We start from the raw sequence: 19,772 nt of genomic DNA on the forward strand, positions 1-19,772 counted from the left end.
AAGCTCTCAATCTCAACTCCATATTTTTTTTTGGTTACTTTTTGCTGGCAAAAAGAGTCTTTCAGAGGGAAATAGGGAAAAATCTAGTCCAGAGTGTATTTCTCTGGATCTACGAGCCAGGACTTACAACTACAAACATGAAATTGTGTCCTTACAAAATATCAAACGCAGCTAGTTAAGGAAAGTGTGGCAGGACGCAACACCTCAACAGTTAATCAGCCTGACCTTCTTTAGCATGCGGCCAATTTCACGTTTAATGAACTTAAAGCCACAGAGAATCAAAAAATAGATTTTTAATTTGACTGCACCATATTGGAACAGATTTTGATAAAGTGCATGAAAAAATTACAGCACACTCAGGTTAAATTTATTTCAGTCCTATCTAGGCAGAGTATTTGGAAGAAGGGGGAATGAAGAGTAATTCCCAACCATGCAGAATAGTGCAATATTTTAAGAGACTGCAGCTCTCGTATCTGGACTCCAAATAGTACCCTACAGATACAGTCTCTCTCTATATACATATTTTGCCTCAAGCTCTGCTCCTAATTTAAGATAAGGTCAATTACAGAAATATAGAGGTTAGGTTTTTACTTATACTGTAAATTCTCCTGTACAGAGGTTTCATATCAGATCCTTTGACCATAAATAGTACAGTGACATAAATAGTACACTGACATAATCATGTGTGTTAGTATTTAATAGTCCAAATGAGAGAATATGGGTGTTTCTACATCTGCAATTTTTATTTTATTTCAGGAGAAAGATTATCATGCTGCATTTTTACAAAGTGGCAAGCAACACAAGGCCATGTTCTCCCTTTGAAACACACTTAAAACTTGAAATAATCACCATCACTACCAACCCAGCTGCAAACTTCAGAGCACAGTCTAAGCAGCAAAAATGTCAGAACAATTGAATATTTCTCAGCGACAGCAACTTCTCCCTAGCAATTAGAAAAAAAACTGCAATATTTTAGGCCTGAAGTGCTTGTGAAATTAGTAATATAGTTTAGCAAGGTGAGACAGAACCTTTTTTCCAGGCAGTTAAAAATCATGCTAAATAATGGGCGTCAAAAGAGATTTCTTGTGAAGCCCATGAAACCGGTTGAATTCTCATCAAAACCAGTAAATGAAGAGGCAGCTGAAAAACGTTGTTGATTACACCTCTGCATTCAGCCAATTAATTTTATAGGAGGCAAAGTTCTTGAAAATAACAAGATATTCAAATGTACAGATATAAAACCCATACCCTGCACATATTTTTCGGTGCTCTTAACATAAATGATTGCTAATTAAGAAGAATGATAGCGTAGTGTTTGAAACAGGATTGGCACAGAGCTTGCTCCAAAAGCTTTCCTAAAGCAGAGAAAGCATGGTATTGCTGTTATTTGAAACCAGGTGCAAAACACAAGCACCTAATTCTTTATTATTAATTATTATTATTATTATTATTACTGCTAATCCTGGTTTGCATGCTAGTTTTTTTTTTCTACAGTGACCACCACTTCCACTATATTTTGTGCATTTGATTTTTCTGCTCAAATCAATGGATTCTCAAGAAAAATAGGTATCTTAGCTGCTGTTTATAAGGAGTTTATTATTCATTATTATTATACCTCAGTATTTCACGGGGCCATGGATTTCCACTTCTTTCCAAAGAGCAGAAGGGAGGATACAAAAAAGGAAAGAAAAACAAGAGGGCACGTTCCTGATTTATTTATTTTTTTAAAATGTGCCTTTCATTTTCAAAAAATGGATCTACAAGGAACAAGCAATGAAACCTCAGCCAGAAACAACAGAGAGAAACTAAACACACAGCACCCTCCAAAAAGATTTTTTAAACAAATATGTGTATAAAAATAAAAATAAAATTCGGTCAGCCAGATTCAAGTTTGCTTCCAAGGGAATGCTAGGATTAGTTTAGTGGTTTGAAGAAGCACATGAAAGCGGAGCTGAAGAAGTGGAAGGAGGATGAATTAAAACACGCACGAAAAAATAAAAGGAGTGACCGTGTAGTATTGAGGTGAGCAGAGATCTGGAAGCGAACTTGGGAAAGAGCGGAAAACACAATGGGGAGGGGGGAGAAGTGCTAGGCAGGGAAGCCTCATCTGCAAACACGTGCAAGACAAGCCAAGGTATTTCCTGGCCTCCTTGACTGGGGCCAGCCGTTCTCTTTTGGATCTACTTTAAAAACAAAAACCCAGCTCTATTTATTTTCAAAAGCAGCGATCAGCTTTCAAATAGGGTCCGGGGAAAGGGAGGGGGCGGATAACAGATCCCCACCAAGCCACCCAAACAAAAGCAGATGCTCTTGCAAGTCAGGCCAAAGAACCAAAAAGTCGCCGGGAAGAAAACATCCTGGCATCTTTGCAGAGTTTGCCTTCTTTTTAACAATCTAAGGTGCATCTGTGGGAATGATTTGACCATATGTCTTGAGGAGGGTTGTCTCACACTGCTTGGTCTGTACTTAAGTGTTTTATATAGGACATGTTTAATAAGAGGGTATGACAGGGGAAATGCAAGTGTCAAAGGATCAACTATTTCCCTCTTTTTAATTTCGCCGTTTTTTGTTTTTTTCTTAACGTGGGCAGGCGGCGAGAGGATTTCTCTGGAGTAGGAGTGGGTCTCACAGGAAGAATGAAAGCTTTTAACAGATATATTCTGGAAGGAGGACTGCTTGTAAAGGTGCAATTTGGAAGCTTAAGCATTACCCTAAGATAAAAACTAAAGACAAAGAAGGAGGGGTGGAATTATTGGGTGCAAGAGGGAGAGAAGGGGGGGGATCTCTACACACTCACACGCGCACCCCACCCACACCTTCTTCCTTGGCCAAACGAGAAATGTAGAAAATTAAAAGATGGGAGCAAAACGGATCAGGTTCAAGTTCGCTGGGGTTTCTTGATCTGACTCTGCCTCCTAGTGGCTAAAACATGCATTTTTAAAATTAAAAAAGGCAAAGAATTGTTTTAACTCCACTCCCACACAGATCGCCCCCCCCAAACTCCTCCTTTTCCACCCTGTGCCCCAAGGCTCAGAATTGGGGGTGGGGCAGGAAAAGCAAAACTTGCAGAGCAACTGTACTTAGTGCCCCTAAAACGCTCACTCCCCTATATCATTTAAACAAACAAACAAACAAACAGGTTGCATTTTTATGTATGTGTCTATTCGTTTTTTTAAACTGTTAAGATCTCTAGGAATTTGGGGTGGGTGGGAAGCCAGGGAATTTAAGGTTGGGGGTTTAGTTTGCAAATCTTGAAGTGGGGGTGGTTCCACGGGGAACAGTTCCCCCCCCCAAAAAAGCACCATTTTGCTCTTTCTTTCCTCACCCCCCCCCCACTCCCACCATGGTATGTTGGAGATAAAGAGTCAAATTAGGTTATCAGTTTGGCTGAAGGAAGGGAGAATCTCGCAACGTGTTTGGGTGGCGATAGGACGTCCTAAAGTGTGACAGTTATGTTGCAACACACAACGCACCGCTCTGCATCTTAAAAAAATGTAGGAAATCAGCAGAAGAGGGGGTGTGAGATAGAAAAATAATCTGCGGGAAAGCTCTTAAAATACATCTTCTTTAACCCATGCAATTTGAGAGGGGGTGTTGCTTTTAAAATCTATCGCTGGGTCACTTCAACTAAGCGTATGTGTTGCAAAAGCGATATTACTTTGCATTGCAATTCAGACGGAGGTTATGGATGGGGGGGGGGGGGAGAGAGAGGCTACAATACAAACTTTTGCAAAAGCCCGGGAGGGGGCTTGAATCTTGCAAATTAGAAAAGGGCCACAAAACATCTCCCCTGCCTTCAAAAAAAAAAGCATGCAAATTTCTCTCTTTTGCAAACACTACTTGTACATTTCATCTCTTCCTCTCTTCTCTCCCCACCCCCCACACCTCGCCAGCCCGCCTTCAACCAACCATCTCAAGTCCAGACCAGACTTCCCTTTTGTGTTTGCTAGCAAGCACGGCTCAAGCTTTTGTGCACGGCTTGGCTGGGAGAAAGGAAGACTGTGCGTTGCAAAAAAAACCAACAACACACCATTAAATAAATATCAGCATTTAAATAAAAAATAGGAGAGCGAAAAAACCCTTTTGGTACTGAGTTGTCTAACACTGGGTTGGTTGGTTGGTTGGTTGGTTGGTTGTTTATTATTATTATTATTATTATTACTATTTGGTAATCATTTTCCCATTGTGATCAGAGACAACAGGATCTAGCCTTCTGGGTTTTTTAAACAGAAAATCTATATAGCTTGCATTTGTGCGCCTCTCTCTCTCTGCGTATACGTTGTATTCATTTCCCCCCTTTTCCAAAGCCGTTTCTTCTCCTGCTCTGTTTTCCTGGCAGCGACTCCGCAGCACACGAGGCGCTTGTAAACATTCAGACACGAGATTTTTCCCAATCAAAATCCACTTCCACTTTTTTTTTCTTTTTTTCTTGAAAATCTTCCAAAAAATAGTACGAGGAAGGGAGAGGAAGGGAATTCCTCTCTCTCTCTCACACACACACACACACACACACACGCGCGGCGATCTTTCTCGCCTTCTTCGCTCCATGCATGCAGAAACCCAAGTTTCTGCAAAGCAGGAGTTTAGGTGCTGAGGAGGGAAGGGGGAGGGAGGGGGTGAAAAAAGACTGTTGGTAAGAGCTTGGGGGGGGTGCGGTGTTGTGGAGGAAGGAGAGCTTAATCGTGGCGGTAGAAGCAGAGAAAAGCAGCCGATCTCCGGCCCAAAACAGACACCACGTCTGCCCTCTTCGTTGCCCTTTCGCTGCGCGGAGCTTGGCGGTGGGGGGAGAGAGAAAGAGAGAGAAAGGAGCGGGACACGCAGCGAAGGGTGGGGGTGGGCGATCTCCCACCACCCCAGATCTCGCCAGTGGAGACAAAAGAAGCAGCGAGAAGGTCCCCCCTTTTTGCACCTTTTAGTGTCTACAAAAAAGGGGGCTCCACCGAGGGATTTGAAAAAAAAGGGGGAATGTCTCCTTATATGACAAGGCGCCCCAAGAGTTCCTAATCTCGATCTCTTTGCCCGTGTGAAATGAGAGCATCGACTCCCGGTTCAAACCGTCCACATCTCTTTTTCTCACTTTTTTTCCTCCTCCTTTTTCAAAAGCTCGCCTCCCCCCACCCCACCTCGCAAGCACACAAAAATGTGTCTTTGCTCGCTTGCTTTAAGTTGCAATTCATTTGTAAGCTGCAGGCGCGCGCGCACACACACACACACACACACACACACACTCGCGCTCTCTTCCGGCAAAATATAGCCGAATCAACTGGAGAAAGAAAGAAGAAAATAAACGGAACTTTGAGAGACAGCGTGCTTGCCAACATGAGCTTATTTGAAAAGTAATCTAGGTGGTAGCGATAAAAAGAGGGGGGCTGAGTTTTAAGGTGAGTTGCTTTTTGTGTTCCTTGCAAAACTAAAAAAAAAAAATGCATGCACAAAAGGTTGGAATTTGCAAAATGCAAACCAAATGTAATTATTTTATATATATTCTACATCTTGCAAGGGAGGGGGAGGTAGAAAGGAAGGAGGCGAGAAGGTTTTACTTACGTGAAAATTCCCGTTTGCTTAAGTGCTGGGGTTTCCCTTGCTTGCGGCGAGACATCGTGGTGTTGGTGGCTCGGGCGGGCGCGCGCGGAGCTCTCTCGCTCGGATCACATCGGGAAGCGCCGGGTGTGCAAGGAAAGAGACTCCAGAGAAAATATCTTCATCAATGTCTTTTGACATCCAAAATAAATTAGAAATAATACAAAGATGGCGCGGGGAAGATGAATTGTGGGATAGCAGTCATGGCTTTGCTTTTTTTTCTTTTGCTTTTTTTCCCCTTTCTGTGCAAGAGGGAGAGAGGGAGGAAAAAAAGGAGAGAGAGAAAGGAGAGAGAGAGAGAAAGAGAGATGAAAAAAATGGCAAAAAGCCCCCCTGAGCTGCAAGTTCAAGTGCGGACGTGACGTCCCTACGAACTTGAACGTCAAGCGACTGGATGGACACAGACATAGAAAACATGGGCAGGGCGAAACTGGAGGGAAGGGGAGGAGGGAAGGACTGCGCCACGCCAATGGACAGTCATCGGGGGCTGGACATGATCAAGCAAAAGAGTGAGGGGGGGGGAGCCCGGCGCAGGGCAAGCCAATGGCCAGGGAGGGGGGGTTACCCTCCGAGGCATCAGGCACACGCGGCGGCGGCGGCTGCTCCTCCGGAGGGAGGAGTGGTAGAAGACGGGGGGGGGGGTGGAGAGGCAGAGGGAAGGCGAGAGAGGCGTGCGTAAAGGCGCGCACCAGCCCAGGAGCAAGAGAGTGAGTGACCAAGAAGAAAAGGAGGCACGTTGGTTTCGGAAGAAAGGGAGGGGGGGGCTCTTTCCTTCCTTTCTTTTTTAAATTAAGCCAGGAGGGAAATTTAAAAGCTAGAAAGGGAGAGGGGCGGGGAAAGTGCGTAAAGAGAACAAACATCTCTGAAGTCAAAAGCCACGGCAAGCCGGTGTCCCCTTTTTAAAATATTTTCCGCAGCGAGTTGCTGCTCGCAATTGACCGTGCAATTAAAAAGAAAAGGGTTTTTTGGGGGAAGTGGTGGCAATCGGGCGAAGTGCGTGCCTAGAATGTCAGGGTTGTCGCGCGGGTTGGCCCTGGGGAGTTGACACGGCAGAGCCGGTGTTTGTGGGCGCGCGCCTGCCTCGCTCCAGCCGGCAGGTACACTGCTCCTAACCAGGGAGGCTCCTCCTGGCTTGTCAGGATTCGCATCCATGGACACCGCTCGAATTGGTCTAAATCTAAGCAAGTGGCCGTGGCATGAATTAATGCGAAATGAAGTGCCCCACGGGAGAGATAAAAACTCCCTGGTCAGCAGGGGTTTCGAATCCCCTCGCCCTGCAACAGACAAAAGCGCGCACACTTTAAAATGTCCACTTGGGAGGGAGAGGCCGTGTGATAGTACATACTTTCCTGAGAGCTAGTTCTACTGAATTCAGTGGTGTTTACGTCTGAGTAGACGCTGTAACCCAGTGAATACTTAAAAGCCTGAGAAGAAGCCCTACTGACAACAGCCGACTTTGCTTCGATGAAAAGATGCATAGGATCGTAATATCTTCCAGCCTTCTTGACTCCTCCATCCTAACTCACATCTGCCCCACTCCGCAGGCCAGTGACAGCCATCTTTTGCCCGGGTTTATGCATTGAAATCTTACTGAGAAAAACAGCAGCAGCAGCAATATCAGACAGGTTAGAACAGGTTGCAGAGTTAGAAGTTGACCTGTTGCAGCAGCAGCAGCATTGAGGGTTCATTCTTTTGGGAAGACAATAGGGTTACTCTGAAGTAAGTGGGTTGCAGATCCTGATTGTAAATGAGGAAGCAACCCTGGGGCTGGATTTTCAGTCCCTGACAATGCACTGTACAAATATATACTGTATAAGGAAGAGAAAATGTTTTAAGTGTTGTTTTTTAAAAAGCAGGGTGTCTACTATACGTATATATTTAAAAGAGGAAAAAGATTAGGAAAAAATGGAGAAGGAAATCACATTTGTGATTCTCCACCCACATTGCACTGAAGGGGGAAGACCTAATAAGGGAAGAAAAAGGGTGTAACGTTTTAAAGGTAAGAGGCAGACTAGATGAACCAGACAAGGGGGAGTTGAAATTGACGAAGGAGGGGGGAGTGCATCTGTCTCCCAGCGATTAAGCCCGTATTCAAAATGTAGAACGGTGAAAGGGAAGCACTGCTGAAGGTCAGCAAAGGACCCCCACTCCATCAAAATAATTAAACAAAAAAAAAAACCTTTATTTGGTGGGGAAATGGAAGAACGAGATCCACAAGTATAGGAAAGGATAAAGTTTAGGGAAAGTTTTCTTCATGAAAAGTATATAAATTATAGAAGGAGAGGGGTTGGGTGAGAAGGAGGAAGAGAAAGGAAAGGTAAACTCTGGGAAGTGGACTTTGGAAGAAGGCGTTGGTGATTTTCCCCCCAATTATATTGTTTCAGGTTCAAAATAGGGCAGAGGGGGAGAACAGCAAGCAACCTTATTGAAGGACAGATAGGAAGCTGTAGATTGGGGGGGGCAGAAGAAAGGTGTTGCAGCTTTATGCGTTTCACGCACACCAAAAATGCATGGAAATTGCAAGGCTAAGGAATGGTCTTGCCGAAGTATGGGCTTGGTGGGTCCTGATCTAAGTAATGGATGCCAAAAAAGAAAAAAGCTGCGGGTCTGCAAGAATCAAAGGGCGAGAAGACCCCGCTCAGGGCTTGGGCAAGTCTTGCTGAGCTAAGAAGAGGCATAATACAGCGGCGGCGGCGGCGGCGGCGGCGACGCGTGTCACTGGCCGGGCAAAGCGCGTTTCGCAAGCGCCACCCAAAGCGCTACGTACCGACTGGCCACGATCCAGCCAAAGTTAAGCAGTTGAAAGCCTCCTTGGGAAAAACGTGCAGGCTGAGCCTGTTTGTGGAGAAAGAAGCCCCCTTGATTCAAGGGGGTTTACTCACTAGTAAGGGCGTTTGGGAGCTGCAGTCTTCGGCACGTGCTTCTGAAGCAGGCCCATCAACGGGATTCAAAACTGCTTCAGGCTGCACACTGACTTAGGAACGTGCCCTCAGAATTCAGTTCCGTGGATGCTTGTCTCTCGGGACTTTGGCTGGATCGTGCCCATCATGTAGTGGAGGCCTAATCGTACTGAAGACCCATAGAGTTCAAGGGAGACTGGGAGCAGCTCCCGCCACCGCCCCTCCCTCTTCAGGCACCAACTAACTTTCTTAACACGAGGTCACCCAGGAGCTGCTGCCTCATTCACACGTTAGGCTCTCGCTCATAGGCAAGCTCATTGCTCTGCCCGCACAAACACGCACGCATCCAGTTTCACACGCTCTGCAGCACGATGGGTTCAAAGGCACAGCAAAAATGGCTCTTCTCCGTCCTCCCCTCCGGTAACTTAATGCAAACTCTCTGTATCCCTGGCTCAGACTCACACGCAAAGGATTAGCACAAGCTCCCATTCGAGGATGGCAGCTCGCTGACACGCGGGCAGACTGAACTGACACACGCACAAGTTGCTTCTGCTACACACCAGCACAAAAGTAGACTGTAAAGCTGTCTCTGCTTACTCGAGGGAAAGCCCCTTTGTACTCTGCATCTGAGACACCCGAGCTGTTACATCCAGAAGTGTTTTGTTTTCTCGCACAGCTTAATACTCAAGTGGCAAATTTTGCTATTTTAAATTGAGCTTAACTTCCAAGTAGTTTGCAGTGCGATCCTAAGCGTGTCTACTCAGACCACTGAGTGGGACTTACACCCAGGCAAGGAGGTATAGGATTGCAGCTGTGGTTAGGATCAGAGTACTGTAATGCTTGAGCTCACGACTCATACTTTTACACACACACACACACACACACACACACACACACACAGGCTTCTCTCCTTTGAAAAAGGCTTTTTTAAATTCCCTCTCTCACACACTTGCGCCTCCCAGAACCAGAATCTGATCGGGTTAAGACGAAGAGATGCAGCGAAGGGGGAAGAAATGGTTTGCCTTCCAACGCGGGCAGGACTCGAAGTCAGAGGAAGGGAAAATCGACGCTCTTTTAGAGAACGCTCTAAAAGAAGACAGAAAAGCATCGGAAAGGACGGGGCTTCCGAGGAATCGATGTATCCCAGGGAAGGAAACAGAGCGACTTGCCGGGGCTGTAAGCGGAGGTTTTATCACGCCAAATTGTCAATAATGACGTTAAGCTGCAGTCGGGGGTGGGGGGGTGCGGGCGGGGAGATGAAGGGGGCTGGAACCGTCTGGGACACCGAGCTGCGGATCCAATGTTGCGTATAAACTTCTAGTAATTTGGGGGAAGAGATGGAGACAGCTGTGGAATTTATATGTTGCAACTAGCACGCATGTGTTATATGTGAGATTTGATGATGACAGTCCGGTGCTATGCATCTATACTCTGAAGGATGGGCTTACTCCCATGTAAGTGTGCATATGATGGCGGCTTCAGGCAGCCTGAGCCTCTGCATGTTTACTCGGAAGCAAGTCCCCTTGAGTTAAATGGGCCTCACAAAGTGCGCATAGAGAGGAATGGATGCTGCAGTTCTGACCCAATGTTACTTGAGGTTTTTATTATTATTATTATTATTATTATCATCATCATCACCACCGGCGTTCCCACTTACATCAGTGGGGCATTCTTTGCGTGGACAAGGCGAATAAGGCTACGCTCCTAACCCGACCTACCCAGGAGTGAGCCCCATGAGATTCAATAGGTCTTACTTCTGAGGAGGCACGGTTAGGATTGCAACCTAAGGGGATCATCTGCGCCCGTTTAAAAATCAGAGAAACACCGATTTGTGGGGAGAGAAAAAGCTCCCGGTGGACTGGAAGCAGACCGGCCGATGGTCACTTTCAACCGCGGCTGCTGCTTTCCTTGCTTGCAGCGCGTCTGGCGGCAGCACAGCAACGGCTCCCCCCTAGAATCGACAGGCTGGATTCTCCCGGTGGCTGAGCTTGGGACGCAGGCGAGGGGACCTTCCTTGGTATACCTTCTCCAGCCCTGCAGCCCTTCTTCAGAACAGGAAGACCAGGGGGCGCACTTAAGCAACAAACTGGTTTTAATAATAATAATAATAATAATAATAATAATAATAATAATAATAATAATAAACTATATTTTCAAAGGGCACACAGCAAAGAGAAGCTGGTCAGCATCCCCAGAGGAGCCTTTTCCACCCCCCTCCCCGCTTCTCGCGTCTCTTCCTCCTCACTCTTTTGCGCTTCTCAGGCGAGAAGTGTTGGGAGTGAAAAATGACATCCGCTTGGAATGGCTCCGTGTGCGCGCGCGCGCCCAGGACGCGCGCATAGATAAATTGATAGATGGATGGATGGATCGATGGATAGATAAGATGACAGGAAGAAAAAGAAGCTGCAAAGCAGGCCATGAGAGGCAGTGATACAAGATGAAGAGATGCAGGAACAGAACATCAGCGTCGGAACCAAAACACACACACATACAGAGAGAGAGAGAGAGAGAGAGAGAGAGAGAGAGAGAGAGAGAGAGAGAGAGAGAATTACACAGTATAAGGTGAAAAGGGAGGGATGTCTGGACCAAATGGGCAGGAAAGGTGTTGGGAACATGAGAGGACCCTGAAATTACTAATATATTTTTTTGGGACAGCGAAAGTGGTAAAGCACAGAGCGGAACCCCAATTGCTCACTTCATCTAGTAGTCAGTGGGATTTGCTTCCGAGTAAAACAGTTTCGCCTTAAGCGTATTGCTCATTCGGACAGTCCATTGACATTTTCAGGTGCGACTTCCTTCCAAAGTACCCTGCATTCTTGGCAAGGAAAATATGTTGGATTCTATATGGCTTTACTCCGAAGAAAGAGTGCTCAGGATCTCCAGCAGAGAGCGAGCCACAAAACGAGGGGTTATGTACCAAGCTCTAAAAAATAAACAGTGCACAAATAACGCACAAGCCAATAGCACAGGAAATTTAAAGTGCTCCTTCGCACTTGTCGCTCTGAAGGATGGAAATAAATGCTGAAAAATATCTGAAGCAACATAGTCTCTGGTTTTGTGGGTGGGTCAGATTTCCTTCTGGACAGTTAGCGAGTAAAGCGCGCGCGCGCTTTGTCTGCCCAAAGGAAGAGGGTTCTTGGCGCTTGTCCAGCTGCTAAATCCGTTAGAAAGGAGACTTACAAGCCCGAGACTATTGACGTTTATTCGGAAGTAAGCCTCGCGTTGTTCAGGAGGTTTGTCCTCGGGTAAGGATGCCATGGAGCGTAAAGCGGGAGAGTCACCAGCCCTCCAAAAGCAGCTGAGATTGCGCGTCATACCCCCTCCACTACCAGCCCCTTCCACGTGTAATCCACACACCCAAACCCTGCTACAAGAAACGTGTCACACTCACACAGAGAGAGGGAGGGAGGGAGGGAGGGAGAGAGGATCCGTGAATCTTGCCCTCAGCCTAACACCATGCTTGCTTTCACGCAGAACTACAGGTTAGCATAACTTCCACATTCCTCCCTCCTCTGTTTTCCAGTGTTTTGCTTCGGGTTTTAAATCCAGGAAGAAACAGCAAAACACGTTTTTTTTCCTGTTGTCGGAGGTGAAGGAGGAATTGGAACCCAAGGATTAAATGGCAAGCAAATGTTCTTTGCTAAACAGCTGGGTTCCCTGGGGAGCAAAATTCAAGAGGTGATGGAGGGTGATCGCAGTCCAACGGAAAGAAAGGCGCTCGGGGCATGGAAGTTGGAATCTTCTGAAGAGAGTGAGGCGCGCCCAGGAGACTGTTTCTAGTTTGGGACAGGAGACCCCCCTCCCCCCAAAAAAGTTATACGTAGCCACGCCCCGGGGAGATGTGCGCAAGCGCAAGGAAACTTCCTCGAAAATTAACACCCAAAAGAATCCATTCGTAGGAACCCTTTGCAGTCAGAAGGGTCTCTCGATAGATAAAACTGCTTCTGAATGAACCGAGAGCGAGACGTATACATTGCATGTGGGCACATACAGGTTATTTGTAAGCATGCGTGTGTGTGTGTACACTGTATATACGCGTATGCAGACGTTCGTAAGTTATGTGGTCAGTGATGTGTATATGCGTGTGGGTACTCATGGGAACAAGTTCCCCTGAATTCTGTGGCTGTTACTTCTGAGTAAACATGCATCGGATCTGACTGTTTGAAGGTTAAAAAGTTCTGCTTGTATACAGTATTCCTTTACAATATCTGCACACAACAGACGTGCTGTGGGTAGATGGGTGCGCGTAGTTTTTGGAAAAAAAAGCATGCACAGCGTGTGTTCAAGATGGCAGGAGGGAGGGAAGGGGAAAGTTAAAGAGGGACTAGTCTGAATTCCACAGCTCGTCGCACACCTTTCCTTCCAGGGCGTGTACAAAGCAGTGTGTGTGCAGCCAAAGTTAAGCACTCTTAAATCCCACTGTTTTCGGTGGGAAGCCTTGAAAAATTGTGCTCAACTCGCCCACTGAAGCTAATGGGCCTGACACCCCCATCCTATGCTTGTTGCTTACCAGAAGCAAGCCCCACTGAGGCTCTGTGGGGTAAGGTGCCTAGGACTACAACATCTGTTTTCCTGTCTCACTATCCTGCCTGCCTTGAATAAGAGAAGTGGAAATTACACTTCCCTGGTATTCTAGATTTGTACAGAATACATATCCTCAAGGAAAGCATTTAGATAATTCTGTCTCTCTCAAGAGGTGGCTGGGCCGGTGTCTTCCTCGCCCGTGTGAACCTGGTGCCCAGTTCTCCCGAGTTAGAATACACGGCTGGCTGAACCGTCCCTTTAAATGCCAGTCCTCACCAGCAACCCCCTGCATGTGTGGCTACATTTCAGGGGCTGCCTTGATGTTCTTTGCGTCTCCCCCAAAAAGGGCAGGCGCGTGGGTGAAAAAAGCCTGAACAATGATCACTTGCAAGCAGATCGGCCTGCCTATTCCTCTATAGGGTACATTTTCTTTAAAAGAAAGGGGAGGGGAACAATCTTTCTCTGGAGCTTTCGGTGCTGGGGCGGGGCGAAGGAAGGATAAGGATGCTGCTCTATTAAAAGATATGCCAAGCCTCCTCTAAAAGGCACCATTTGTTGCCGGGCCTGGCCGGCTCCAGGACCCGGATCTCTTACTCACGCTTACCCCGGAGTAAGCCCCCTGGAACTCAAAGGGACTTACTTCCGAGTAAACAAAGTGGGAGTGAGCTGCATAGATTCTAGTTTCCTGGAGCGGAGGCGCTGTTGCTGGATGGTGGCGAAGACAAAAGAGCCGATGATTTTTACACGGCGTGCCTCTATATATAGCACTACAGAGAAACCAGGGGTCGTCAGTGTGGTGCCCTCCAGGTTCGGGGGGGGGGAGAGGGGTTCCACTTCCACCACTGGCTTTGCTTTCTGGGGCTTAAGGGAGTAGCAGCCCATAACCCCTGGAGAGCACCAGCACAGGTGCCAACTCTGGGTGCCTGAGCCGAGCACACACATGGGGTCAGGCACCCACAAATGTCGGTGCCAGGGCCATGCACGCTACATGGCACCCACTGCCCCGGGCATCCACGGTCGCGGGGCCAAGCTGGCACTCCTGACACCACGTTAGCTCCCCCTGGTGTGGTTGTTTAGCTTCGCACAAGGGCGAAGTTGTTGTTCAGCTTCGCACAACTTACACCAAGGCTTCTGTAGCCCTCCAGATTTTGCTGTACTCCTGCTCCCATCAGCACCAGACAGCAGGTCAGTCGCCAGAGATGATGGGAGCTGGAGAACATCTGGAGGGCCACAGGTTCCCCACCAGTGGCGTAGCGTGGGGGGTGCAGGGGGGCGGCCGCACCGGGCGCAACATCTGGGGGTTAGGGTTAGGGGGCGCAATTCCACGGGTTAGGGGGCGCAAATCCACGGGTTAGGGGGCACAAATTACTTGCCTTGCCCCGGGTGCTGACAACCCACGCTACGCCACTGTTCCCCACCTCTAGGCCTGCACGGATTCTGTTACAGACCCTTTACTTCCGTCCCTCCCCACAACTTTCTCCTGGACACCCTGGGGCTTTCGTCCTGCTTAGATCTGAGGTGTGGCTATGCCCTTAGAAAAAACCAAAACACCTTTCTTCTCCCACCTACTTTTTTTAAAAAATAGAGGTTCTTTTCCTGAAACCGGCTAACCTGACGGGGGTGGGAATTCAATCAAAATTACACACACACACCCCTCTATCTAGAAAGACAGAAGACGTGTTCACACGCTGCACTGAACACAGATACAATGGGTTTGCTGTTTGTACGACGGAGTGTACACTTGATTTGAACAGCTCAGCTGCAGATTCCTGGAAAGTTAACATGTGAATACCGCCTATACTGTTCACTCCATGAAGGTGGCATATGAATAACCGTGTACATGTGCACCTCGACCATTTGTGTACAGAGATTGTGTTCCTTCAATGTAACGTGCAAACACCCTTGGTCAGACAGACAGGGGTGTGCGTGCAAGTTGTTCCTATTCGTTTTTAATGACACAAGGTTATATACACAAACACACCAGGTACTCCCAGCTAGGACCTCGGCTTTGAAACGGACAAACTCTGGTTGAGTCTTCTTGCCACGATCCAGCTGACGTGTAGCACGTTAAGGCTGCAATCATAACCCTACCTTGCACGAGAGTAAGCGCCATTGGAACACAACAGGCCTCAGATTGAGGTATTCGGACAGCAATCCTGTGCGCACTTATATATGGGGCTTAAGCACCGTTGGTCACCGTAGGGCTTACTTTCAAGTCATTACTGTACAGACAGTCTTGGTCTGCGCGTCTGGTTGATCGAACTCACTAAATTCTGTGGGGTCTTATTTTATCTTTATCCCAGGAAAGGTCTGAGCTTTCAAAAATGTCTAAGGCTGGAATCTTTTGTGCGCTTCCTTTGGTGAGTTCAGCGGGACTTACTCTCAACACAGCAACGTAAGCGCGTGGCAAGAAGGTGTCGAATTTATCCATATCAGACTATTGGTCAGTATAGTCTACACTGACTTGGCAGCGGTTTATCCAAAGTTTCAGAATGAACTCTCCACCTTACCTGGAGATGCCGGGGGTTGGACCTGCGACCATCTGCGTCCAATGCAAATTCTCTGCCGCTGAGCTACGACCCTTCCCGGCATCTCTTAAGCGGGCCCGGGCTGCAAATGTGCTCCCTATAGTGATCCCTTTGCATATAATGGATTCTACGTTCATCATTTTTTATTTTTTAAAAACACACGTTTCTCCATTCACGCGGCGCCTTATACATCAGTATTTAGAAAGTGGAAATAAAGATATATATGGCAATGCATGGAGTTAAACAACAAAAAACCGGGACAGGGCTGAGAGCGAACCTGTATCATGCAGGATTTCCCAATCTTTTCACTAAGAAGCACTTCCAGCGTGGCCTCCGGACCTAACCTTTCCGAGGCGGGTTGCAGAGTTTGGAGAGCGAGAATTGCTTTCTTTGATGGTGAGAAGTGCTTTCAGCTCCGGGTCTTAAGACGAGAAAACAAGCAGCTTCCAAGTCGCCTCCCGAGCTGGGGGTTGCACGGTTGTTTCTGGGGGGCTCCCGCAGCAAACGGCGTGGAAGTGCTGCGGTGGGGCGAGGCTTGGATGCACTTCAGATAATTCAGGACTGGTCCATGGAGACATGCGTGGTCAATTCCACTTGGCCGCTCTTCGCTAATTACTCAGCCTTTGAGAGTGGTTCACACGTGCCAGTTTTGTCACTCGATCATCAAGCCAGTGCCTTGCACGTGTGAAGGAGACATTTAATCAAACATGATGGCAAAACATGCACATTACGCACACTCCAAAATTTCAATGGTCTTTGTTTACAATTCCCAAATTAGCATTTCGTATTTCTGTGGTTTTTTACTCTTGTTGGTTTTTATGTCTTACTAGTATGTAATAGTGCTTCTATGCCCTGTATTAGGTTTTATATTGTTTCTGCACTCCATTTTTAAGCTGGTTTATTGTTCAGCTGTGTCCTACTCTGTGTTTTCATATTTTATTGTTAAGTGGACTTGGGTTTGTGGTTGGTTTGTTTTTTGGAGATTGCAAACTGCTTTGAGAGAAAAAAAGAGATATATAAATGTTTAAATAAATAAAATATAGGATGCTGCCTGAAATCACAATAGACTATTTGTTCATCTAATCCAGCTGTTCTCAAACTTTTTTGTGTGTAGGTGGGCCACTTTAAAATTATGGGGAGGGGGGGTGTTGCAACATACCCAACATACCACTTAATAAACCTTTTTTCTACAAATCAAAGCACATACATTACTCATAATTTAATAACTGCAGTTTCCCTTCCTAATTCAATGGATGTTTTTGAGATTCAGCATTCAGCTTATTTCTATATTTGGACTTGAGAGGTGGCAAGTAATGAACATACCACATTATAGATAAAGGCCCTGGTCCAAACCGTCTTAATCTCCAACAGAAAAAAATATAATTGATTGCAAGGTAAAGTATGGATAGATATTCTGAACTGTTAAAAAACTTTTCTACAGCTGAATGGAGCTTGCAGACCTCCAGCGGTCCATGGATTGCAGTTTGAGAACATCTAACTGGCAGCATCACTCTGGGGCAGAAAGAGGCATTATCAGCATCTGCTACCCAATTCCTTTTAACCAAAGATGCCAGGAGTTGAACCTCAGACCTTCTGCATGCAAAGCAGTGAAGAGTCAGATCCCAGTGTATCCATCCATCACATTATTAATGTGAGCATCGATACTGAAAGCTCATCACAAGCTTTGGGTTCTGGGCACAGTGGAAGGTAGAGCACATCTTATGCCACTTTCCACATCCAGTCTGTTGTATTGCTTGGTTTTAGCCTAAAGAGCAGATCCACCAGGCAAACTGAAGGACAGTGAGATACAAATGTGCCCTGAACCTATTCCAATGTTCTCACGTCTACTAAAAATCCCAATTGATCTACTGAAGTAAATGCTGGTGAGATTGTCTTAAAAATACCACCAAATGAGACAAATCTACTTATATTTGCCCTTACATAGAACCATGGAATTGTAGAGTGGAAGTGATTCTGAGGAACATCTAGTCCACCCCTCCTGCAATGCATGAATCTCAACAAGGGCACACATGGCAGATGGCCATCCAACCTCTGCTTAAAAACCTCCAAGGAAGGAGATGCACTTGCCAAACAGCTCTTACTGTCAGAAAGGTTTCCCTGATGTTTAGTCAGAATCTCCTTTCTTGTATTTGGAATCTGTGGGTTCAGGTCCTAACCTCTTGAGCAGGAGAAAACAAGCTTGCTCCATCCTCCATGTGAAAGCTGTTTAGATATTTGAAGATGGCTATCATATCTCCTCCCAGTCTCCTCTTTACCAGGCTAAACATACCCAACTCCCTCAACCGTTCCTCATAAGGCTTGCTTTCCAAACCCTTGATAATCTTGGTTGTCCTCCTCTGCACATGTTCCAGCTTGTCAATATCCTTCTTAAATTGTGGTACCCAGAACTGGACACTCCAGGTGTACTCCAGGTCTGGTCTGATCAAAGAAGAGTAGAGTGGGACTATTAGTTCCCTACATCAGGACACTATACTACTTTTAGTGTAGCACTCCTCCCATAAAGCAAAAATATAAACATCTGCTTTCATTGATGAAATACTAGACAATGAGTGTGTTGAGAGTATACACTCAATGGCTTTGAGGGACAAGGTCAAATTCTCTGAAGGGTTTGCAAATTACAATAACGTTGCTGCAATCCACACACACCTACTAGCTGCCAAACCCCATAGTGCTGATGCCAAGAGGTTCATAAGTGCAAATGTTGTGCTCAAAAGTAAAAGCAAGGCCGGACTATCTATGCTATGGTTGCCATATTTCAAAAGTTTTTAAACCTATATTTTAGGAAAATCACCAAAAAATTTCAACATTTCTGATATGGCCTGCTATATGCCTGGGTTTTCCTGGACATTTTAGCCGCTTTTTGAAAATTCCGCCCGGATGACATTTTTGACAGACGAGTCTCGACTATGTCCAGGAAATTCTGGACGCACGGCAGCCCTAATCTGTGCAAACAGAAAACCTCTATCTTTGCATCCGTTATAATAAGCCAACATTGGCTGAGTGGGACCACAGACTGGTTGCAGAAGAAACACAAGATGCAAAACAGGCCTTAGGTGAAAAAAGCAGATTAGTACTTTAAGGGTATTTACAAGGATGTGATGATGCAAAGATGAAATAGATGAGGTTCTGGCTAAAAAAGATACGTATGAGCATATCTGATATGTAATAGCAACAGTGTATGGTATGTTCAAAGTTCGCAGAATTAATGACAATGTACAGTACAACTAAGCATGTGACTTATTAACCACACCATGCACAACCAACTGCTGTGTATATAGAACACTGAACTGCTTGTGAAATAATGCTGCACCTGTGCACCTGTGATAACATGCAGTTCAAGCAATCATCTGTGTATGATCTTCTCGCCTTTTGAACATAACACTGCATATTTTTTATTCTCAATTTTGTACATAACTTCTACATATTTATGTGAAATGCACACCCACCCAACATATTAATATGCTCCCCCTCAGGGGCGGGGAGGGGGGATATCCCCTGATTGAGAAACACTGAGCCTAGAAGCTTGATGTGCAAAGAAACTCTTTGCAGCATAACAGCATCACCTTTGGGGTGAAACCTGATGTTTCAGAATAGCATGGCATGATAGTGAAGTTTATTAAACATTTTTAGATCCTCTTCATGGGTTGTATTTAATTTTCTCTGGCCACATCTGATATACTCTCTACTATACCAAGAATAATGAACGTTTTTTAGGTTGAGGGCTTTCCTGACACTGCAAAAAAAAACAACCTATTGAAATTAATGAACATAAGTTAGCTGTGACCATTAATTTCAAATGGTCTACTCTGAGTAAGAGTTAGTTAATAAAATCTAATGTGTGAAGCAGGACCAGTGAGGTGTGTGTCCTGGAAATAGTCCTGAGGGCCAGGTGCAGAGGCTTGGAGGGCTACATTTGGCCCACAGGCTAATCTTGTGACCTCCCCCACACGGCTGATAGAACCACTGCTGGTGCTCAACTATGTGCCGAACAGTTTTGTGCCTCATTGCTACTGCAGGATCTGGAGGGGCAGGCTTTCCTTACCCCCCTCAGCATTGTGAAATAACAAGCCATACATGCCAAAATCCCCTGTTCTATCCTAAGGTTAAAGGGACAGGTGTCTCCTCCTCTGTGGCTGCTAGTCACCCTAGGCAACAGTGTGCATGCAGCCCCATAAACATGAGCTGTGTGGGCCATGCCCTGAATTTCCAACATAACTGC

The 19,772-nt window shown here is 46.2% G+C and overlaps 1 protein-coding gene across 3 annotated transcripts in view; it reads right to left on the reverse strand.

The window, feature by feature from the left end:
- The window catches only part of BCL11A (BCL11 transcription factor A), a 267,794-nt gene that overhangs the window by 156,467 nt on the left and 91,555 nt on the right, over positions 1–19,772 (reverse strand). The window contains exon 1 of one of the 3 annotated variants that reach the window (XM_083733298.1): positions 5,545–6,189. The exons of 1 other annotated variant lie outside the window; for it this stretch is intronic. In XM_083733298.1, the coding sequence (XP_083589424.1) occupies positions 5,545–5,599 (55 nt within the window). In that variant the 5' untranslated portion in view covers positions 5,600–6,189. Of the gene's footprint in view, positions 1–5,544; positions 6,197–19,772 lie in introns of those variants that run through there. One more of the 3 variants, XM_083733296.1, reaches the window with a different exon arrangement.

The sequence above is a fragment of the Podarcis gaigeae genome, assembly GCF_964106915.1.
Source record: "Podarcis gaigeae genome assembly, chromosome: 3".
NCBI classification, from domain to species: domain Eukaryota; kingdom Metazoa; phylum Chordata; class Lepidosauria; order Squamata; family Lacertidae; genus Podarcis; species Podarcis gaigeae.